This window comes from Stereum hirsutum, assembly GCF_000264905.1.
Source record: "Stereum hirsutum FP-91666 SS1 unplaced genomic scaffold STEHIscaffold_21, whole genome shotgun sequence".
NCBI lineage: Eukaryota > Fungi > Basidiomycota > Agaricomycetes > Russulales > Stereaceae > Stereum > Stereum hirsutum.
Window position 1 is genome coordinate 59643 of NW_006763151.1, and position 21820 is coordinate 81462.

Sequence of the window (21820 nt, forward strand, 5' to 3'; positions counted from 1 at the left end):
ACAATTCATGTTTTATACATCAATTCCATCGAATTGACACCCAGCAATGTGATCCGTTCGTCCTGATTCACAAAACTCACAAAGTTACCAAAATACCCCCAGATCACCCTGTCTCCCCTACCAATCTACCCCCAGATATCCAGTACCCCCACCCTAGCATCCCTACTATTATTCCACCATTTTTCCATATTTTTATTGGCCACCGTTCTATTCCTATTCACCCTACGATCATCCCTGCCCATATTCCCCATTTTATCCATACATAACCCAGCCCATTTCACTATATACGCCCTACCTACCCGCCCTACCCATTCCCCAGCACCCCTACCCCATCCCCTACCCCCTACCCTACCCCCAGGACCACCCCCGTACACCCTACCCCATCACCCTGGGCCACCCGGCCACCCAGAATCACCCCCCGGCTGCCCCAGTAGCCAGCCCAGTACTGTCATTTATAATTCTTGGGTCAGAGAAACCTTTGTAAAGGACCCCCTTCTTACTAGCAGGTACCTTTATAAAGGTGGTACATCCTCTGGTGATGTGAGGTGTAGGGTGTGCTGGAGGTACATCAGGAGGGCCACTCTGGTGACCACCAACGTTCCACTGGTCGGCATTACTAGGTTTGGAAAATTGAAATTATTTTCAGGAATAGAAAGCAAAATGATTAATGAAAAACTTACAAGAGACGCAACAAATCTTCACGAGAAAGATTCGAAACCCAGGGACAAGACTGAGGCTGAGGTGCATTGCTGGGACCGGCCACTCTGGTCGGCAACCATAGAAAGATAAGAGGAAGACGAGAACAAAAATATTTTGAACTGAATAATGAAAGGAATCGTACCGTTCACCGGCGGGGCTATCATTGGGTCGATATAAGAAAACTCTTCATCACTTTCACCATCAATGAAGCCGTCATCCTCTACAGCAGCAGCAGAATCCTGCGAGGCATGTAAAAGCCTCCAGCATTCTTTTTCTTCCTCAATGGCAGCATCATAGTACGCGTCAATATATTGGAAAGCCCATTCCTCATAACTCTGCTCTCCTTCGTCGAACTCTTTAGCGGAGCTGTTACCTTCTGCTCTTTGTTTGCCGTTGTGGTTCGCCATGATGGTGATCAGGCCAGGGGGTGATGGAGGCAAGATAAGAGGGCATCGTGTCAAGTCTCAGCTCTGCAAGCTCTAACCAAGTCGGAGTTCGAATAATGAGATTTGAAACAAGCGCCGCAGAAGTGTGGCCACTCGTTCAAGGTAAGAAGGACTATAAGGAACTTGAAATTACATCAGTCTTGAATATTAAAATTTTCGAACTGTGCTGCCAAGCGAGCTGTATCATCTCGACAAGCCTCCCTTTCTAACTCCTGTGCGGCTGCTTCTCCATCACTCACATCAACAGAGGTTTTCCCTTTCCCAAGGCTGCCACCATATCCTGACTCCACCCCAACGGAATACCTGATCCCTCTTGACCTGTAAATCCATTCAGACTCTCGATCTTGTTGAGAATACTATGGTGGTCATTGTTGACAACCTGACACTCATTGTACCGCCCTCTAACCTCTGCAGCTAACATGACATCGCCACGTTCAGTGAGTGTCTTGATAGCATCCTCCGAATTCTGCGACAAAAGTAAGCTCCATTATCTTCTTCGCGTCTAGTATTTCTGCCAGCGGATTCATCTTGGCTGCAAGTGAGTTGTATGTGCTGAGGGCCGTTCGAATAGCTTGACTTCGTGAATTCAGATGAACCCATACATTCTTGCGAACATTGTAGCCTGAAAACAGCTCAGCATATCATGGTACTGAATAAAGAAAGATGTAGATGCACTCATTACAGGGACGTTGGCCTTCTGTAGCTCGAATAGTCATTGCACAACCAGACCTTGAAGTTTGTTCAGTACCTGATGGTAATCGCGTTTCTTGATATATCTCCTGATACTTCGTGTCTGCAGGCTCCCAACGTTTTGCCACCCCCAGTTTGAGCTCGAAGTTGTGGACAGCTTGTTCACGTGTGAGGAAACGGCTCAAAGCTAATTCACGCTCACATTCAGCCTTACTCATTGCTGCAGCATCCACGCCGTATGATTGGCCTGGTGTCCAGTTAGTTATAAGGAGCGCAGAGCGTGTCTTCTGGTAGATTTGACTAGAGATTCGTAAGTGAAACTGCACGGACATGAATAGTAGATTAGTGAAGGGACCCACTCTGCTGCCGACATTGCCTTGAGCTCCTTGACATATGCACACTCAAGGGTCCTCTCCGTCGACTCTCCCGATGTCTTCGATCTCAGATATACAAGCTCCTCTTGAATCCAGCCTTGAACTTCAGCTCGTTCCATGTTGAGATGCCGAAGCTCTCTGTCAACTTCAGGGGAATATCTGAGGACAATCTTGAGGGCTTGGCGGTAATTGTTGAGCAAGAAGATCGCTTTCAGAAGTAAAGAGACATACTGTAGTTTTTCGCGCACAAGTTCGTGTCCCGTGTCCCATGGGGGCCGCGAAAAAACTCGTGCCGCGGGACAGTCCCACCCCATTGACGTGCATTGAACTTGTAAATGGGACAAGCCAAAATTTGGTGCAAATTTGACAAAAATGCAAATATATTCTAGGCTCCTAAAGTGACCTCAGAAAGGCCCCCAAGACACACTTTGGGCCAGATTTTGCCACTGGGTGAAATATTTTACCCAAATGCAGAGGATAAATGGCTGCTGAGCGGTTGTGAAAGGTTGTATTCCTGGAAAAGTGTTGATGTTCACGAACATTGTCCCTTGTCCCGGTCTGCTTGCAAACCGGGACACGAACGTATTATGTCATCTCGGCAACGGCCGAGGGGCGGTGGCGTGAACTTGTGCGCGAAAAAGTACAGTACAGAGATTGCTGTACTTGTCCTCGTCCCATTGCTGAAAGTGAAGATCGTATGCCTGGAGCCAATGAAACCGTAATGCACTGCGAACAAGCGATGTAACAAGGTTGGAAAGTGAAAATATTTGTTGCATCCCCTCTAGATCCTCCAACCCAAAGCCAAGGATATAGAGTGAATGGCACTCTAGCTGACAGGTCCGGTTGTGCGCCCATCCATGAAAAGCATTGACTAGAATGTGAAGCTTCCATTCGGCTGCAAGTGGCCCAACAAGCTCGCTTGAGTGAACTGTGGCGTTGAACGAGCATCCAATATCGAAACCCAGAACGTTGTGAGGATCAATATTTGTTCTGAGAAAGTCGGACACTACCGCCAGTGGATACTTTGCCCTAGAGATACTTGTCAGACAATTGCTCAGCAAGCAACAAGGAAAACACCTACAGCTCGCCACTTTGAACCATATCACAGAATTTCAAAATAAACCCGTGGCGACAGGAAGCACCAAACATGCCCGTCTGATCCCAGCACTTGAGGGTAACCTTCATTGCCTCTGGTGCTGCCGCCTTCCAATTCTTGCTGCAGTGGCTGGTCTCGCCAGGGTCTCCATCTGTAGGATCGCCTTGTGAGTCAGACGAATTCAGCCCATTGATAGGCATAAGATCCTGCAATCGGGTCATGGTCAGTTATAAGTCTAAGGAAATTATTCTTTAAAGAATAGACTCATCTCATCTTCGTCATCATCTTCCACATCATCTCTCGGTAGTTCCGGTTGGCTCTTTACTTCGTTCTTGAATATATCCACCTCTTCTCGAGTGAGAAAGTAGTCGCTCTTGAAGTCGTGGTCGTCCTGCAGGGCGGCAGACATGAACCGCTTCGCGGAGTTGTTCCCGTCAACAACAATCATACGAGAGAAAGCTAGTGTCTTCTCGTCCTGAAGCTTCAAGGAGTTTATGTGTGTAGAATTATGTGATACCCAACCAGTACTAGCGTACCTTGAAGCAGCAAGCTGGACATGAATTCTTGACACGCCAATCCGGGTCGTCTCTGCCCAGTCCTATGAGTACCCGGTCATTGACCTTTCGTAGAATCTGTAGGTATGCATCAAATGCAATAGAGAAGTGCTTGTGCATCTGAGCTCTATATGGAACCTTGCACATTGTATAAATGGGGGCTCAAACATGCATTTGGGGACAAGGTGGTGTACCTTTTGAAGATCACAGAGTGCCCGAACAAATGGCAGTATACCAAATCTTGAATGACGCCGATGCAAGCGATAGTAGAGCTCGAGAACCTCAAGATCAATAGCAACTGTAGGCTCGATTGGAGATACTCCTAGAAGACCCAGCTGAATGAGTGCCTGATTCATTGATTGCTCGTGCTGCTGTACGACCACAATTTGCTCTCGAGCTAGTGTAGTCCCCGTCAGAAATGGTAGTAGAGTATATGTTGAATGAATACTTACTTCGTTCATGGACCGCAGTACAATAAAATGAAGTGGTATCTAATTGCGTAGAATCGGTTGGTGGCACAGAGACTGTTGATGTGTGCGGACATGATCCAGAGGTGGGGAAAGACGGGGTCTTTCTTGTCCATAGGGATCATACCGGTGCTCTAGGTATGCGTCTGCCAGAGCTTCGATCTGGTCGTCCCAGTTGGACTAGAGGGCATGGATGCGGTTGCAACGGTTGACAGACTGCCCCCGTTTGAGATACCATCGCATGCTGTTGAACAGTAGTCGAAGGTTAGCCCAGAAAATACTGGCAAAATAAAACTGAGTTAAATATACTGTAGTTTTTCGACCAAGTGTTCGTGGGAGAATCACATAAGCCGTGACCACCGCTGGGCCACTGTTCACTCGGGTGGGCCACGCGTGACGAACCAGCGAAATTGCTCGTATTCAGGTCAAAAATTGGATTTTTGGCGATTTTTGGCACAAATCGGTCACGATTTTCTGTTCGCGAACCCCTGTGTATGCGTGACCCCGGGACCCTATCTGTTCGTCGACGCACTCCGCGTGATGCGTGACGAATAGTTGGTCGAAAAACTACAGTACTTGTTTGTAGAGGTCATGAGTGAGAAGGTCCTCTGCGCCACACTGACATTTGGACCATACTCTCCTCCAATGTGTGATATCTCCTGGGCATTGACAAGATCATCATTGTCTGAGTCAGACCAGTAGTCATCATCTGCGTCCTCTTCCTCGTCACTTTGTGGATTGACTAGATTGTCGTAATCAACATCCATGGGAACCACGTCAAATTCTGATGGATTGTCGCCGGGTTCAGGTATACTTGCCTCCAATCTGCATGGTCAAGTCATGTAAGGACCTAGGCTAATTTACGGTATGAAAGACTGAAAATATATTACGCTGCATAGCGTCCCGACGTTCTCGTAATGCCTCTTTTTCTTCACGAGCAAGTCGGCTAAAGGACTTGACTGCATCTTTGCTCGTGGTAGCACACCGACCAGGTGTGTAGCTTTTGATTGGCTTAGACCTCGATATTTTGGCACGTTTATAGAACAAACTCATCAAAACTATAAGAGCAGGGGGTTGGCAGGCTCGACTGCAGTGCCACACGGTGACTTGACCACAGTAAATGAACTACTTGCGCTGTTTTGTTACATAATCATATAATGTTCACGCCACACATGCATGACCATTCGAAAAGCAGTAAGTGCTGCCGCTGTTGAAGATGGCCCAAACCTCACTGTTCTGTGATTATTGTAGGGTGATAAATCCTAGTACTCGTGGTCGACGAGACATTATCACTCTTCAGCATACTGAAGGTGCGAACACTTCGTGCCACTCGCAGTTAGCCCATATGTGGGCTTTGGGCCACAGTGGCACTCTCTCGAATCATTTTCCTTCGACTACCTACCTCTGACACTCAGGTATAACAAAGGGACAGATGTGCGATAAACACACAGAGAGAAAATCAAAATACTTAATGATTATGCACGGTTAAATATAGTATGGTAGCAGAACGGAGGGATGTGTGGCACGTCGTCTGCAACAGCATCAGCGAGTCGTGCAATGTAGAGCCGGCGGTAGAGGGACGCGGTATGAGGTATGAGCGCGAGGGCCCAGGCCAAGGGAGGGGGAAGCCAGAGGGAGAGACATTGGAACGTCTCCGATGAAGACATCGGAACGTCTCCGATGAAGACATCGGAACGTCTCCGATGAAGACGTCGGAGAGGGACCCAAGGTGGTGAGGGGATGGCGGGGCAGCTGCGAAGAAGGGCAAAGGAAAGGAGAGGCGAGGACAAAGGCGACGCATCTGATCAAGCCTAGTTAGGCTCCATCGCCACACCATGCCACCGGAGTCTAACTAGACTCCTTATCAGTGCTATCGAGGTGCTGATACCTTAGACACGTTCAACTCATTTTATGTTAGTAAATGGGCGGATCACAATGCTCACAATGTGTTGTATGTACCAAAGAGAGTCGATGATCCTTAATACAATACTTATACCACATACTACTGTCTCTATATATACAACCTTTGACAATGGGAGCATACAGTTTAGCTTGTTTGATTCTGTTTGGGATGTTTGTGCCGCAGATTGAAACATGCCAAACAAATCAGGAATATCAAACCACTGTAAACTACGGAAAACAGTTGTAACACACGCAAACACCTCCAAACCAAGTTGACTGGTTTGCTGCTGTCTTCCTCTTACCCTTATGATCCTCACCCATGATGGCTGTTGGTTTACACCTTTGCCATTCCAACAGTGACATCAGCTCCATACCCCTTCTCCATCTCCCTCTTTGCTTCTTCATTCTCTCCACTACTACCTGCAATACTGCCTTCCTTACCTACACAATCTGGATCCACCAAGATGACTTCGCTGAGCATGGTCTCGTGAGCGGGAAAAATCTTGGACAAGGTGTAGAACACCACAGAAGCCACAGTGAACTACACATGCCAAACATTACACATGAACATGGTAGAGGTCAATATAGAAGATGAAAGGTCAGGATGTGAAGAGGAAGTGGACGTACACCAAAGATGTACGCAATATCGAACAGGTGAGTAGCATTGCCGACTGGGATACTAGTATTGATGCTGTTGATGAGGCCTGGCATTGTCGGGGGAACAGAGACAATGAGAGCAACCAATGCTCGCCAATTCTGCAATATAATTGAGCTGAATGCGGCTAATGTGAAAATCGTTAAGACAGAACACACCACTCCACCAGTATAGCGATATCGTCCATGAGGTCGGTACATAGAAGGAACGTCAACGTTACCGTAGTGTATGAGCCAATACTAGCCCATATCGATCATATTCAGTCATCCATTAGCAGTAGTGGAAGAGGAGACGTACATCGGTGACCATAATGCCAGAAATGGGTCCCAAGAAAACAGTGTAGCCGTTCATGAAAGACAAGAAGCCTGTTGCACTGCCCACAAAAGCCAAGGTCAGGGCCTTCATCCTACCCCATTTACTTGAAGCCCCGACCATACGCACCTAGCCAATATCTCCCAAGGGCACAGTGCCCACCCGCCCAGGATCGCGCAGATGACCTGTCCTCTCCTGATATTGATCCATCGCGGACACAACGCCGTCATATCATTTCCGGCGCACAGTGAATTCGCCGACACATTTGTTCCAAGGGTCGTCAAGACGAACGCGAACGCGGCGAAGAAAGCAGCAGCACGGTTGTCCCATTGATCAATGAGCTTCAGCGGATCCCATAAGGTTTGCCCATAGAGCGTTATGCCAGCAGAGGTGACGGCAATTCCGACAAAGGAACAGAGAGTGAAGACGACGGGGATGATTATGAGCTGGATGTATTGGCTGAGAACGAAAGGTAATTCAGGTGAATACAGTTCGATATTTGCTACAGGAAGCAGGGCATGAAGACCTACGCTCGCTCGTTCTTTGCATATCGCTGAACATAGCAGTCAGTATTTCTATTGCGCAGCAGTAACTGGAGTCGCCTACAGTGAAATCAGGGATGTTCACACCAAGTGTTGCATAAATCCCTAGCGCGCTGTTCAAAGCGCTCAACCACGCCCAACTTAGAGAGGATCCGCTCAATGTTGTATGTTCCGCGATCAAACCACCCGGCGAGGACGATGGCACCTTCACGAACGCCCAAATAAGCATCGCTAGCTTGAAAGACGAAAAGGATCGAGTCAGCAATATCGAAGAGAGGCGAGTAGTATCCGAAGTACCCAAGTCGGAGGAACAATGATTGCTTTGGTGAGGAAAAGCCAGCGGATTTTCTGCGGCGAAACAAACATGAACGGAAATTGGATGAGCCAGTAGAGGAAGTAGCACATCATGCCTGCGACATTCTGAAGTCAGAGAAGCTGCGACAGAACGAAGATACGGAAACATACCCGAAGTCGTGATGTTCGCGTTGGCAGGCAAATGATTAGGCAGCCTAGCAATAGAAGGCCATATTGCCTTCAACATCTACGACCGCAATGCCACATCGCATCAGTATGCCCTCCATCTTACTTAGCCCCACTCACAATGTAGACGATGAACGCACCTGATAAACGCATTCTGATCCCGTGTACGTCTGTATTCCGAACCAGAACATGGAGAGCACGACCCTACTGATCACACTAAAGTAACTCAGCCAAAATCCAAATGAAGATCTATTGAGCACGGGGAACGGAATGTGCAGTCGTGCGCCAATGGTCCCATTCAGTACCATTACGATAGCAATGATGATGTGCCCAACAGCAATCGCGGGCAGAGCCTGTCTCCTGCATTCGGTCAACACAAATCGGTGAACACCAGACATCCGAGAGTAAGCAAAAACAGTACAGACGCACCAAGAAAGCCCAATAGCTAGCATTGAGGACGCGAGCTCCCATACCGCTGCATTCGTCGCGTCCGAGATCCAGTATGCAATGTAATTCCATGTCTTCCACGTCCTCAAATGTTCGGGTACGGGGTCCATGTCCTAGAAGATAGCGGAATACCATCTTAATCGTCCGAAGAAATCTTATAACAATGTGAGTAGACGCACCTTGTTACTCCATGCATTTGAAGGTGCGAACGTCGAGGGTTCTGGCTCAAGAGCCCAATATGAAGGCTTCGTCAATGCCGCTGCTCTTGATCGTATCGACATTTTGGCCATCAGATGCTACGAAGACGTGGGCGCGCCTGTCGACGAGCAAGTCGTTCCGGTCTCAAAGGCTTTGGAAGCTGGAGGACGTCCATCAAGAAGCCAGTTTTCGGAGGCCCTTGTGATCCCGATAGGAATGGAAAGGAAATGATAAGAGGCCGGACTCAGGCTGGGCGCGTCTATTAGGTTAGAGATAACGGTTGCAGCGGGCGATATCGCACGAGTCAAGGACTCGCGTGATTGGGACGATACCTTCGTCCCAAATGCCATATAGGTAGACTCATAGACGACGAGGACGGAGCGATAGATCAAAGCAATGTGGACAAGGACTAAGGACGTCGCTACTGTAACCAGGGCGATCGCAGAAGTCAACTCCAAGTTCAACTTGACCAGCGCCATTCCTCTGGGTTCCTCGCCACAACGGCGGCGCTTCACAAAATGAGAGCCTCGAATATGCATGGCAGAGACTGAAAGAATGACTACGCGTCGATTAACCATTGTTCAAGCTATCGTACTATACTCATACTGACGGGATATAGATATACGTATGCAAAGCCGCCAAGTCAGTCGCCGCCGTTCTCGTCCCCATACTGTAACAAAGTGAGACTCAACGGCCGCGCCTGAGCGGGGCAACAAGCTGTTCTGGCGTGGCTACAGGTAGATCTGAGAAGGACAATCGAAGTCCGTGTAAAATGCTGTAATAAAAAGACAATGGATGGAGGTTGAGAGCGGGGGAAGCGGAGAAGGGATAGAGCGAGAAAACCTCTGAATGATGCTGGTCGTAATAGTCGTGAAGGCGTGAAAATAATGTAACTGTGTTGGGATCAGTCCGTGGAATCCCTCGTTTGTGCCGTGCATTTCATGTTCGTTGACATAAGCTGGCTCGTTCTCCCGCACAGATGTGAGAACGATGGTCTGCGAGAAAGCCACACTCTCAATATTTCCATGGATATGGGTGCCCATGCTCGCAACCAGCGGAATGAGAAATCCAGGCCATAACATCTCTCCGAGTCACTTCGCTGCTGAGAATGGGGTGCTCGGCTTCGACTTGTGTCCTTTGATAGGCGGGGTTTGCGGCGCAATAAGTTGATGTGAATTCGGTCTCGGAGGTCGGATCCCACAGTCCATAGGTGCGATCTCGCCACATTTGGCGTGTGTCCTATCGAGATATCATAATTCAGATCTGACTCTCGGTGTCCTGGACGGATAAATGACATACCTCAACCCACAATCGTCACACTCCAGGACCGGTTTCCTCCCCAACCTCTTGCCGCAGATGTCGCACTTCGCACCACCCAGCAGGCCACTCGAAAAGAAGAAGTCCAAGGGTCCCCAACTTTCCACCACCGGGTGGTGCTGAGGGCTCGTCGACCCGCTCGCTGTACCGTTGACGCTGATGCTACCCTTCTTCGCCCCCGGCTTGATGAGCGTAAACCTGTGTACCATCCCAGGCGCTGCAACAGATCTGATGGTTGAGCCCCCTTCTGTGGCATCTGCCGTGCTATACATCGACGAGCTGGCGGTATGGAAAGAGTCGATAGTCATCATGGACTGCGAGCTCGGTCGTTCACCAGCGGAGTCTTGAGGAGAAGCGGCAGAGTCGTCATCAGTGACAATATGAGAATAGTTGGTGGGCGGATCGAGGCCGGGGAGAGGAGAGCCGTTGGGACGGACAGTGAGAATAGACGACAGGGCTGGTACAGTGTAAGTGCTTTGCTGCGGGTGAGAGCGAACGACGGTAGTGCTATAGTCGGAGTATGTGCTCGAGCTGGTGTCGATCAATGGCTGTTGGCTCTCACCGTGGCCTTGGGCTGGTCAAGAAAGTGGGATGAGCCAATTTTCCTGGTTAGCGTATGGGTGACAAACTCACCGATGATAGATGAAGAGGGATCGCCAGAAACTGTGACTTTCGACAGCCCAGCCACAGCCTTCTTTAATTCCTCATCACTATCGTCATCACTCTCGAAGTAGTTCCCATTCCCGATGTCTTTTCCGATGCCCATACCGAAGCTTGGAATCCTCGGGGCCGTGCCAGGCCGCTTGTTTCCCGACATGAATTTGATGCTGCCCGTGTGGATATCATCTGCTTCCGAACCCCTTGCCAAAACTTCAGCCTCGCATGCCCTCAACCTCTCCAGAATCTCTCTCGTCGTTGGTCTCTTGCTCGGTTCCTCCACAAGGCAATCGATGGCCAGCTGTACGAAGTCCTTCGGGCACCCGGCACTCGCCAGCTCCCTGATCTCTCTCTCATCAATGGCAAAAGTCGGCGCCGTCCTCTTGAACGTCCTGTCGTCCGCCAACTTCCTGCTCGCAATTTCCGCAAATATGACCCCGAGCGAGAAGATGTCAGTGGGGAGATCGAATTCATTGCCCAATAGGATCTCAGGGGACATATATGAGTCTGTGCCGCAGAAGGTGAGGCGGCGTAACTCTTCTGCATTGCGGGCAGCAATACGGGCGAACCCGAAGTCTGTAATTTTGAGACGGCCATTGGAGGTGACGAGAAGGTTTTCGCCCTTGAGGTCGCGGTGTATGCATTTACGAGCGTGGAGATACGCGAGGGCGCGAGTGATGTCGGTGGCGAAGGATATGCGAAGACGCCATGGGAAGGGCTTATGCTTGTCGTGAATGTAGGCGCGAAGGTTACCTAAAGTAAATTCAACACCTGCCGACTGGCATGCCCAGATGAGAAAAGAGCTCACCGTTTTCAATGAATTCGGATATAATAAATATACGGCCATCTGGGTCCGGGGCACGAGAGAGCCCGAGGTACAATACGACGTTCGGATGACGAGACTCCCTGCATGTTTCTGGTAAGTGCTCATATACTAAAGATATTAGATGAAACGCACTTCAACAGCCTCCACTCCCGTTCAAAGTATTTCGCAACATCATAGTCATTCGATGGAAGGACTTCCTTGATGGCCACATCGATCCCGAGGTACGATCCTGTTCAAAGCGCATCAACACATTGTACACAAACCGCACGAAATCAGCTCACCCATGTACACATTTCCAAACGACCCAGAGCCAAGCTTCTTCCAGTCTCCTTTGATATCCTACCCGTCATCATGAAGGTCAACGACACGGCTGACTGAAACAACTAATGAACGCACCTCGAAGGGAATGACATCGAACGGATCAGACATGTCCTCTGAATCTTGAGTCGCGAAGGGTATAAGATAGAAAGAGCCAGACGCAGGTGCTGGTATCTATATGCTCCTCTAAGACCGAGATGAATGGGAGCGCAAGAGGGCGGGCGGGACAGAAGGGGGAGGGTGGATGGCGGTGTGGCCAACCAACGGACGTGCCGCAACAGGCCGCAACGACCGCAAAAGGGAACGGGGACAGCCGACGTCATATGCGCCAAAGTGCGCCAAGCGCTCGAACTGCTCTTTGCGCTCAAAATGTGGCGAGTATCCCGGTCTGCATATTCCTCTCTGGTCGAATTAACCCTCGCATACGCCAATAACGAGCGACCTCGAGCGATCTGGTCTTCACGAACTCTTGACGCACAGGCAGGCAGCTCTAAGATAGGATATATTCCTTCAAATATTGCTACGCATCCCCTTGACCACTGGCAGCACCTCGCCCTTGTGTGATTGATGTCCTATCCTCGAAATAGCGCTTAGCCACGGTCGGTGATGCCTTTCATCAAAGCACTTTACATTCTCCCTCAAAATGGTCTCCCAAAGGCAGAGTAGACTGGATTTCAACCGGGCAAACGAGGAGCATCTACCAAAAGCAATACCCATCCTTGTTTCCGGAGTAGACTGAGTATATGGTGCGGGTATTGCTCGATTCTCTCGAATGCAAGAGTAGCATTTTAGCGCATCGAAAGTTCAGAAGAAATTCGGCAGCTCAGAAAACCTAGCGTACTCTAGCCCGCTTGGCTCAAGACGAACCCAGGGTTCCTCAGAGTGGGGCTCAAGGTGAGAACAGACGACCTTCACAACATCTACTATTTACTCTTTAACTCAGTATTGCTGATCCATGATGATGTCCTTCAACAGAGTCTCATCGCAGTCTCGTCATGAAGTACTTCGTTCGCACGAAAGTCACGATGTCCAAGGCTGGACCAATGGGTGTTTTGCCATTGTGATCGGTGTATGTGACCGGTATGCACATTGTAGAAGGAGGCTGACAATAGGATCCCAGCTACGAGCGCATCCAATACAATCGCTAGGTAGTCGGAAATATAAACCTCACGACAAAGAGGCAGCGTGAGCACGTAGGCGTTCATACGGTCACAGAAGACCCGATAGTGAACGGATAGCCGAAAACAACGACAGTGAAAAGGGACGGTTCTCACGCATACTTATATCCAGATAGAGCGCAAGCACATGATGAGAACGAAGGTAGGATGGCGGGAGAGAAGCAGTGGCAGTGTGTGCTAAAAGTTCAGAGAATAGTGAGAATTTTGACGCGACACGAGAGGCTCGCAAGCTTGGAATAAGTACACCAGAGTGTGCGAAGTTGCCCTGGTAGAAACATGCAGTCTATCAATACTCACGATACAAGGCCGAAGGTATCTACGATAGATCTGTCTAACTGATAGATGGATTAATATATACCACTGTTATCTTTATCATGATTGGGTTTCCGGTTCTGAGTTTGGGAACAATGGCAGACTGAGAACGTTATCTCAAAGCAGATGCAGAAATCATGCTCAGCAAAGGGATTTCATATGATACAATAGAATACACAAGTCACCAGTGCATGATGCTTGAGCTCGAGTAGAAATCCAAACCTGACCGATGGAACATGGACGCGAGAACGAATTGACGATAAAGGAGCTCCTTGCTGCGAATCCGTGGTTCGGACTCTCTAGTTTAACTTCAGATAACTCCTTCAATGTGTTAGAAGAGTCAGCAGAACACCCGGTGACGAAGCATCTGACCATAAGGAGCGGTATCTGCAGTGTTGAGGGAAGATTCTGACGTAGATGGAATATCGTGAGAGGGCGTCGAGTAAGTACAAGGAATTGTGGGAAAAACGAGCGGTGTCTACGAACGAGGGTCCACGTGCTGCATCCTTAGTCCGTTTCCGGCCGAATTGGGCCACCGGTGACCTCTTCTTTTGTGACCAGACCATGTATGTACGACAAGCTAGCGAATGCATGACAAGCATCGCCCTACGCCTCTCCTCTTCAGCCTGAATTTTTAGGATGATTTGTTTATGATATTCATCTTAGGCAACAACGGCTTTCCGCCACTCAGACCCAGTGTGAGCCCTTTCATCCTCGATGAGCTAGCTCTCGTCCTGGATCGCGTCATCTCGCTCAGCGCCCTGCTCACCTGGACTGTTCCTCGACCTGGTATAAGATGTTCACCCTCGATGCGACATTCGTCACACAATCTTCATCCGTTTCAGCACATCAGTTGTGAGCACCATCGACCATGAACTTCCAGTCCGTTCCTATCCTCGACTACTCCCTCCTGTCCAACTCCGAGAGCCGCTCTATCTTCATTGAGCAACTTCGCCATGCTTTGATCAACGTTGGCTTCCTCTACCTCAAGAATCCTCCGGTTACAGATGAAACGTTCGACTCGCTCGTTGCCTACATTCCCCGTGTCTTTGCCCTCCCCCAAGAAGCTAAAGATGCTATCGCAATGACAAACTCACCTCACTTCCTTGGTTACTCGAAGTTGGGTGTTGAGCGCACCAAAGGCGCGTCCGATCAGAGGGAACAGTTCGATTTCGCTACTCCGCTCGAGAGCGAGTGGAAGGAGGGTGATCCAGAGCACTTGAGATTGTGGGGACCATCACAGGTGAGTATGGAAGTTTGGGCACATAATTTGATCTTGCAGGTACTGATGCCTGGCTGGTAGTGGCCGAAGGAGAACGATGTCCCAGGTTTCAAGGACACATTGAATCTATATCTCACTCAGGTTGCCGACCTCAGCTACGAATTCATTGGCCTTGTCGCCGAGGCACTTGGGCTCCCTCGCGATGGACTTGACCAGTTCTATGATGCTCATGAGAAGATGCAGCACCGCGCAAAGGTATGTGTTCTTGTCGACACACGTATCGATTACTTTATCTCATCTGTATACAAAACCTCTCAGATCGTGAAATACCCGACCCTCGACGAGGTCTCCTCTGACCAGGGTGTAGGACCTCACTTCGACGGCGGGTTCCTCACCTTCGTACGTTGTTCAATGATCTACTATCCACGTTCATTGACTTGATATTTGAATATGACGTGCAGCTGCTGCAAGCATCAGACCACCCCGGTCTCCAAGTTCAGAATCTTTCTGGCCAGTGGATCGACGTCCCGCCCGTCCCTCACACATTCGTCATCAATATTGGAAAAGGCTAGTTCTATATATGTTTGTCTTGTCACTTTCCACTGATGATATCTATACAGGTCTGGAAGGAGTGACTCAAGGCCTCGCTCGGGCTACGTCCCATCGTGTCCTCTCGCCACCTCGGGGCGCCACTCCTGTGGGTGTCCAAATTTTGTACCTCTATACTTTCTTGATCTAACCGATGATTTTCAGAGATACTCAGTTCCGTTCTTCCAAAATATAGGCCAGGATCTTCGACTGAGCGATAAGGTGTTGCAGTGTAAGCATCTGTTCACCCTGTCCGCTTGCGACAATGACCAAACTAAGCACCTTCCGGCCGGCTCAGTCCCACCCGAGGTCCTTCAGCTGAGGGACTCACGAGGAGATGTCGCCGCAACAGACTGTACGCAACATACACTCTCCATCGTTCGCACTCCCGAGTCTGATATTTATGCCATCCTACAGCGGTCAACTTCTCCGAATACGATCGCGAGCCATCTGGGCTCGTCCAACTCATTGGACGCGTCAAGTACGTCTCCTTCTCATCTTCACACACCGTATATTTTCTCTCACTCAACCCGATGAGCTGACGAAATCTTTGCTCCGTAATACTGTCTATAGGAGCCATCCCGACGTCGCACAGCGCCATTATCCAAATCTCTTCCATCGCTTCTTCCCACAAGGTCTACCTGCGCAGGGTGAGGCATACTAGTAGACTACTCATCGTCCTGTGCCGCAAGCATGGAAGAGATTCATGATCCATGTTAAGTTTTCATTTTCGCTGGGATGTATGTTTTTCCTTGTACTTTGTCTATGTCTGTATGTATGTACGAAGTTATGCATGCCCGTCTACTTCGGGTGGGAGGTTCTGTGTACTGCTACTAGATTGTCGTCAAAGATACACGTTCAACTTTTTGAGTTGTTTTTGTCAGGTTGTCAACGATCTGACAAGTCGTGGGCCGGGTCATACCAAAAGATTCGTCGTGAGAGGACCAGCTGGTGCAATGGAACATACTTGGTCCTATTCTCTGTGTCACTGTTTGAGGTGCTTTGCAAAAAAAGTGGTGCTGCTTGCACATGAACGCCGCGACAAGAATATGTTGTGACGTTGTGAGCATCATCAAGTCATCAGAGAAAAAAGGCGGTCGGAAGCAGATGGTTGCGTCGATCCAAGTTCAAATGTTCACGCCGATGGCTTCTCTCGTTCTCACATGCCAAAATAACAGCGGGCGCAACGAACAGAGTAGAACCAAGTAACAGCGTCACTAGAGAAGACAGGTACTCTCCTTTATACGAAGTTTCACACCAAAGACAATCTGCGTGGTACCACAAGTAATTGCCGGACAGTACACTACGTAGTCGAAAGCCAAGAAGAAATTAACAACAACAGAGACCAGAGAACAGCGGTGATTGAAAATACAAGATGAGAACAGCGCGAGAATGAATACCTCAAGATCACAGCGTAACGATAGCACAGACAAATACAGTACATATGACGAGAACAACGGAAACTAATAAAAAGGGAGACGACATAGAACGCGGATAAGTCCCGCCCAACATCACCGCGGTGATACTACAGAAGTTCGTACTCCGCGGAAAATGAGGGAAGTGGGACGTGTGTCCGCCTCACGGCCTCAGATGGCAACACTTGGCGGGAGAACCGACTGTACGAAACAAGGAAGTGGGCGTTGTGGTAAAGGAAAGGCATACAACCAGATCACCAAATGCAGATGGAGGAACGACGGATGGGTATGGCGGACATCCGGTGAGATGAAAGCGAGAGTGTCCTGTGCGGTCTGGGATGCAAAAATAAAACATAGACCGAGGGCCAAGGAGAAGAAGGAATCCTTCGAACGGATGCGGAAAGAGCCAGGGAGTCTGGGGCGTGTATGGAACAGTTATAAGGATCAGTGTGAGGTGGGGTCGATGCCGCTTCCTTTTCTTGCCCCCCCTTTCATCTTTCCCTGGAGAGGCCATTTTCCATTTTCCTATGTTTCCACCATCCTTACTCTCCCATGGACATTCGTCCTTGATTACCCCTCCCTGTATCACCGTGCTGAAAATTATCGAAGAACAGTGCCCACTCTCCCTGCTCAAATCCACTGGACGCACCCCAAACGCCACTATCCATCCCACCCGCACCTCCCGCCATGCCTCCCGTATGCGGTGGCGGCGGCGCCCCGCTCAACCCCATACCCATCCCGACTCCGATCATACTCGGCGCTCCATACGCACCAGCCACACCCATCCCAACGCTGCGCGGATCAGTACCAACACCTGTGTTACGCTGTTGAGGCATCTGCGAGGGGACGTTATTCGGATCAGGATCGTGTTCAGTATGGTAATCTTTGTGGTAGCCTTGTAGATGGAGGAGGGTCTGCACCTGATGATGTCGCCATGAATCGCCAGGAGGCATGAGACCGTGCTGGTCGTGATGCTCGTCCTCTCGTGAATGTGAGTGTGGTTGCAAGTGTGTTTGGTGGTGGGAATCCGGTGGTGGGTGCGATTGGTGATGGTGATGACGATGAGAGGCACGATGAGACGATGAAGGCGAGGTAAGCTCTCCGTCTGAGTTGGCCGGCATGAAAGCGGTCCGCGACGATCCAAACGACGCGGATCCTGACGAATTGCCGTTCATGAAAGTGACTGGGTACGTCGTGCCCTGTACCGGGGCCCACCTCACCGAATGCAGCTGGCCATTACTTTGCGCAGAAGCCTGTGACTGTGTCCCCACATTTGCCACAGACATCGATTGAGGCGATGTCGATTTCGGAACAGAACCGTTCTGGCCGTGTCCTTCTGGTGGCTGAAGCGACATCATCGGCGGAGCCTGAGCCCGCTGTTGCTGGTGAGGGCTCTCTTGATCAGAATCAAACCTGACGACCTGGGGTGGTTCGTGTCGGCGCTGGTCGTGCATCTCTCTCTCGTCCGTTGGGTTACTTCCGGTGGAGGGAGAGACGGCACCCATGAGCACCCTCGGACTCTCGCCCGTTCCCAGACCAGCCCTTGAGCCCCTCGACGAATCGTGGTATGGGAAGGCGAGGCTTCGTACCCGAGGTAGAATATCTGTTTTCATGCGTTCCCGCTCCTCTTTCGTACCTGCGAGGTACCGATCGTCGTACAATGGGCTGAGACACTGTAGGATCGCCAGAGCCTTCTCTGCCACGGGCATTCCGCGGCATTGTTCGAGCGTGGAGAGTGCTCGCAGTATATTCCCGCGGAGCATTCGTGCACCAGGTTGATCCGGATTGTTGATGAGCTGAAACGAGAAGAACATCGCCGCGGAGAATACATGGAATGGCCCTGTGCAAGAGCAAGAGTTCGCTTAGCGCTTAGTTCATCACACCACATGTCGGGAAGATCGACTCACCCCAGTTCAGATGTCCCGGAACAGACAACGACGCGTTTGTCAGGATCTCGGGTCTTGCTTGCGCTACGAGAGCGATTAACTTGTCTGCCGCCAACACCGCCGTATCCAAACTGAACGAAAACTTCCCCTTTCCATCTCTTGCGTTCGAACTGTTCCCACTACCAATATCATCTCTCGCCAGGCTGGCATAAGGCCTATGCAGGGTGAACCTAATATGCAAGAACGCCGTCCTCACGATGATACTCTGCACTCCCAACCTCCTGATAGCCGTCGTCCCTGAAGCAAGAGAGTGAACCAGGCTATAGTCATCCATGTCAAGTTCGGGAGGAAGCGCATCGAGCCACTGCTGGAGGATTTTGTCCTTGGCCACGATGTTTTCGTAGGGAACGGGCAGGAGGGAGATCGCGTCGTCCATGATGTTACCAAGGATGTACGCGAGTTTGAAGAGCGCTATATTGGGTCCATAGATGCGGCCGGTAGGGTCAACGGCAGGGTCGCAGTAGGATGGAAGGGCGGTGTCAAAGTGGTGGGAGGCAATGGCTGGGGGACGCCCAAACATAAAGGCTTGCCAACTGGTCCGATAGTAAGTACCAAATCTGATCATGATGGTTAAGATTGGTGGAAACGGACTACTGACCGTTCGAACAAGATAACGTGCCACCAAGCCCACCTTCGCCGCTCCGCCACCTCCAACGGCAGTTTCAGCTTTCCCGGATCTCTGTGCAAGCCCATGGCCGTCGATATCGTTATCAATTCGCCCTTAACATTCCAGATCTCCTCCGTCTCAATCTTGCTCAACGCGAGATAGTTCCCCCTGAGTAACAGCAGCTCGACCAACTCGAGACTGTAGCTCTTCGTCTCATTCTGTCTTCTCTGCAGCGCGACCTTCATCACGTTGTAAAACTTCTGGCCAAGCTCCTCAATACCGATGTTCAGGTGAGGCGGTAAGGAGCGCAAAAGCTCGTGGTCCGAAGGGAGATAGGGTAGAGCGGTGGCCATGACCATGCAGACGGTGCCGAGGATGATGCGGTCTGCCGTGGCGCCTGTTTTGTAACGCTGCCAGGCGGCCAAAAAGACAGGCTCGTTGATGTGCCGGTAGACCCAGTTGCAATACTCGAAGTAGTAGTCTATCAGCCCATCGATAGTCGATACGTGGGGGAGCTCGCTAAGCAGGTCACGGTCCTCTTCGTAGCCGGGACGGTTCTCGAAGGATAGTGCCTCATAGGTCGGTGAGTGGTTGTCGTCGGGCCCCTCTTCGCTATCACGCACGTCCTGTTACATACATCAAAATTACTGCAAGTCTCAGTGGGTGAAATTTGAGACAACATACGGCAGTAGGTAGATGCGATGCCGCACTCGTGGGGCCCGTGTAGATCCCCGCCTTGTCAGACCTTCCAGTTTTACCCGGTGGGTTCATGTCGGACTCGCTCAGATCGAGCGTCACGTCGCCCTCAACTGCCTCCTGCTTCATCGATCCATTCACGGGTTCCACGGAGCGTGAAAATCGGACGTTTGACGGACCGGCGGCAGCGCTGGCGCTAAAGTCGAATGAAGGGCGGGCAGAGGAGGTAAGGGGGCTGGACTGTGTCCGAGAGGATGTCGAAGGCTGCTGGCGCTGGTTGTAGAGGATGTGGGATTCGAGCATGGCCAAGGACTGTCGCATCTTATTAACCTCGAGTATGGGGTCGATAGACTTTGCATTACTAGATGTACGACGACAGTCAGCAGAGAGACAGAACAGAGGAACAAGAGATAGTAGACATACATAGAGTCATCTGTGCGCGATATATTGGTGAACGGCTCTTGGTTCTGATAGCAATGCGCGACGGTCCCTATATCCTCGGATGATCAGCAAAAAAATTATAGTTCGTTTCGGCGTCCGCATCGCGTCGCATTCGCGGACTCAACGTAGCCCATGGAGGGTGAAAACGACCCGAGGGGATGTCATACGGGTAGGCGGTAAATAATCGAGCAAGACGATTAGCGGCGGAGTACGTCCGAGGGGTCCGCGGAGATAGAGGTTCGAGAGGAAAGGGGGCAGGAGTAGATGAAATAGGTGGATTATATATCCGAATTTGACAGGTCACGACGGTGGTTCAGAATGTTCAACCACCGAGACGGTGGTCGACGGTCTGAACGTTGAACATACTGACGATCAGCCAACCACATCCCTCGCGGGCTGCTGCCTGCAGACGGCCAGCAAGTCCACGCCCAGCGCGCCACAACTGGTCGCGCGCGTGCTCGCGACGTGCCGCCATATAGGCCCGACGTTCATTTGATTCTAGGCGAACACGACGCAATACGAAACGGGCTTATACACACCTCGAAGGACGCAAGACGAGCACGGACGATTTCTGAAGACAAGAAAAGCGGTTTGAGGGTGGTAAGATGACGAGTGTGCGGGAGTAGAGAAGTAGAAGCGGTGGGACGAACCTGTCGCACTTAAGCTTGCTATTCCTGCACGGCTCACAGTTGATCGCCTTGCGGGCACGCTTCGTGGGCACCTTGTGGTCTGGGTGGGACGACAGGCCGTCGTTGTTGCTCGGTGAGCGCTGGCGGACGTTGGAGGGCGAGCTCTGCGGATTGCGAGACTGCTTCGGGCGCGACGAGGGACGGTGGGCAGTGTCTGCCGTCGGTGACGAGAGACGATCAGAGTCAGCCATGGGTTGGGAACTGAGGAGGGCGTGGGTGCGGGAGCTGGTCGGTGGGGACAAGCAGACGTCGACGTTCGCTCAGGACTTAGCTTGGTCGCCTCTGAACAGACAAGCTGAAATGTTCCCGTCCTCAGTCCCACGCGCGCACCAGGTGCGCTCAGCCTAGATTTCCCCTTTCCGCCCGCTGCTTCCCTCGAACCCTTCCTCCAGCCGTCCTCGGCTTGATCTCCCACCCTCATACCCTTTATCACCTGCCCCTCCTTTATTTTCTCGTTTTTTCCCGATTTTACAGCCTTCGGCCGATCGCTTGCAACCCCCTCCTCCACCTCTTGCGCTCTCACGCACTCTCCCTGGGAACCCCTCTGTATCATAGAACTCGCTCAATTAGAGTTTCGCCGTCGGCCATGTCCTCTGACAGCATATCGATCCCTCCCTGCACCGCTGGCACCTTGACATTATGGCACTCCCATAAATACTCTCTCCCTCCTAACGGCCACCCGTGTCATCATCAGTTCGTCTCGCCATCAGACCGTCCTGCGCCAGTGATGCTGCTCGATCAAACCA

The 21820-nt window shown here is 50.7% G+C and overlaps 6 protein-coding genes across 6 annotated transcripts; 1 reads left to right on the forward strand and 5 right to left on the reverse strand.

Moving 5' to 3' along the window:
• Positions 1-512: 512 nt before the first annotated feature.
• Positions 513-1106, reverse strand: STEHIDRAFT_162953 (uncharacterized protein; the record flags this gene model as incomplete). Its single annotated transcript, XM_007310628.1, has 3 exons — positions 513-616; positions 681-764; positions 842-1106. 3 exons carry the CDS (start codon positions 1104-1106, stop codon positions 513-515), a joined length of 453 nt encoding a protein of 150 aa, XP_007310690.1.
• Positions 1107-2907: 1801 nt separating this feature from the next.
• On the reverse strand, positions 2908-3373 carry STEHIDRAFT_33549 (uncharacterized protein; the record flags this gene model as incomplete). The annotated part of the gene is made up of 2 exons (XM_007310585.1): positions 2908-3238; positions 3291-3373. Coding segments are annotated over 2 exons (414 nt in total), but the record flags the coding sequence as incomplete, so codon positions are not given.
• Positions 3374-6407: 3034 nt separating this feature from the next.
• STEHIDRAFT_87581 (NCS1 nucleoside transporter family) lies at positions 6408-9163 on the reverse strand. Its single transcript, XM_007310629.1, has 12 exons — positions 8844-9163; positions 8647-8777; positions 8358-8577; positions 8203-8278; positions 8035-8147; positions 7802-7972; positions 7726-7748; positions 7325-7654; positions 7181-7256; positions 7042-7122; positions 6856-6984; positions 6408-6769 (listed from the first exon to the last, which is right to left on the reverse strand). The coding sequence occupies exons 1-12, from the start codon at positions 8952-8954 to the stop codon at positions 6563-6565; spliced, it is 1668 nt and encodes a 555-aa protein (XP_007310691.1). The 5' UTR covers positions 8955-9163; the 3' UTR covers positions 6408-6562.
• A 312-nt stretch (positions 9164-9475) lies between these two features.
• On the reverse strand, positions 9476-12238 carry STEHIDRAFT_105665 (kinase-like protein). Its single transcript, XM_007310630.1, has 7 exons — positions 12059-12238; positions 11944-12001; positions 11795-11891; positions 11645-11742; positions 10813-11589; positions 10162-10753; positions 9476-10101 (listed from the first exon to the last, which is right to left on the reverse strand). Exons 1-7 carry the CDS (start codon positions 12089-12091, stop codon positions 9954-9956), a joined length of 1803 nt encoding a protein of 600 aa, XP_007310692.1. The 5' UTR covers positions 12092-12238; the 3' UTR covers positions 9476-9953.
• A 1807-nt stretch (positions 12239-14045) lies between these two features.
• STEHIDRAFT_150683 (Clavaminate synthase-like protein) lies at positions 14046-16087 on the forward strand. Its single transcript, XM_007310631.1, has 9 exons — positions 14046-14713; positions 14774-14947; positions 15011-15091; positions 15154-15259; positions 15313-15389; positions 15446-15512; positions 15579-15635; positions 15698-15761; positions 15854-16087. The coding sequence occupies exons 1-9, from the start codon at positions 14342-14344 to the stop codon at positions 15942-15944; spliced, it is 1089 nt and encodes a 362-aa protein (XP_007310693.1). The 5' UTR covers positions 14046-14341; the 3' UTR covers positions 15945-16087.
• A 465-nt stretch (positions 16088-16552) lies between these two features.
• On the reverse strand, positions 16553-21346 carry STEHIDRAFT_105667 (uncharacterized protein). The gene is made up of 7 exons (XM_007310632.1): positions 21036-21346; positions 20925-20956; positions 20368-20434; positions 19933-20305; positions 19240-19874; positions 18603-19174; positions 16553-18535 (listed from the first exon to the last, which is right to left on the reverse strand). Exons 1-7 carry the CDS (start codon positions 21263-21265, stop codon positions 17238-17240), a joined length of 3207 nt encoding a protein of 1068 aa, XP_007310694.1. The 5' UTR covers positions 21266-21346; the 3' UTR covers positions 16553-17237.
• Positions 21347-21820: the final 474 nt, after the last annotated feature.

What these genes read in the sequence shown, in the direction of transcription:
- STEHIDRAFT_87581 (XM_007310629.1), bottom strand. Translation starts at nt 8,954, where the DNA reads ATGGCCAAAATGTCGATACGATCAAGAGCAGCGGCATTGACGAAGCCT. An exon ending in CTAGCTATTGGGCTTTCTTG is followed by an intron (nt 8,578 to 8,646) that starts GTGCGTCTGTAC and finishes GACCGAATGCAG; the next exon opens with GAGACAGGCTCTGCCCGCGA. An exon ending in CTGGCATTATGGTCACCGAT is followed by an intron (nt 7,123 to 7,180) that starts GTACGTCTCCTC and finishes GATATGGGCTAG; the next exon opens with TATTGGCTCATACACTACGG.
- STEHIDRAFT_105665 (XM_007310630.1), bottom strand. Translation starts at nt 12,091, where the DNA reads ATGTCTGATCCGTTCGATGTCATTCCCTTCGAG. An exon ending in TCGATGTCATTCCCTTCGAG is followed by an intron (nt 12,002 to 12,058) that starts GTGCGTTCATTA and finishes GATGACGGGTAG; the next exon opens with GATATCAAAGGAGACTGGAA. An exon ending in CGGGAGTGGAGGCTGTTGAA is followed by an intron (nt 11,743 to 11,794) that starts GTGCGTTTCATC and finishes AGAAACATGCAG; the next exon opens with GGAGTCTCGTCATCCGAACG.
- STEHIDRAFT_150683 (XM_007310631.1), top strand. Translation starts at nt 14,342, where the DNA reads ATGAACTTCCAGTCCGTTCCTATCCTCGACTACTCCCTCCTGTCCAAC. An exon ending in GATTGTGGGGACCATCACAG is followed by an intron (nt 14,714 to 14,773) that starts GTGAGTATGGAA and finishes CCTGGCTGGTAG; the next exon opens with TGGCCGAAGGAGAACGATGT. An exon ending in CACCTCGGGGCGCCACTCCT is followed by an intron (nt 15,390 to 15,445) that starts GTGGGTGTCCAA and finishes GATGATTTTCAG; the next exon opens with AGATACTCAGTTCCGTTCTT.
- STEHIDRAFT_105667 (XM_007310632.1), bottom strand. Translation starts at nt 21,265, where the DNA reads ATGGCTGACTCTGATCGTCTCTCGTCACCGACGGCAGACACTGCCCAC. An exon ending in CATCGCATCTACCTACTGCC is followed by an intron (nt 19,875 to 19,932) that starts GTATGTTGTCTC and finishes TGTATGTAACAG; the next exon opens with GACGTGCGTGATAGCGAAGA. An exon ending in TCCGGGACATCTGAACTGGG is followed by an intron (nt 18,536 to 18,602) that starts GTGAGTCGATCT and finishes GCTCTTGCACAG; the next exon opens with GGCCATTCCATGTATTCTCC.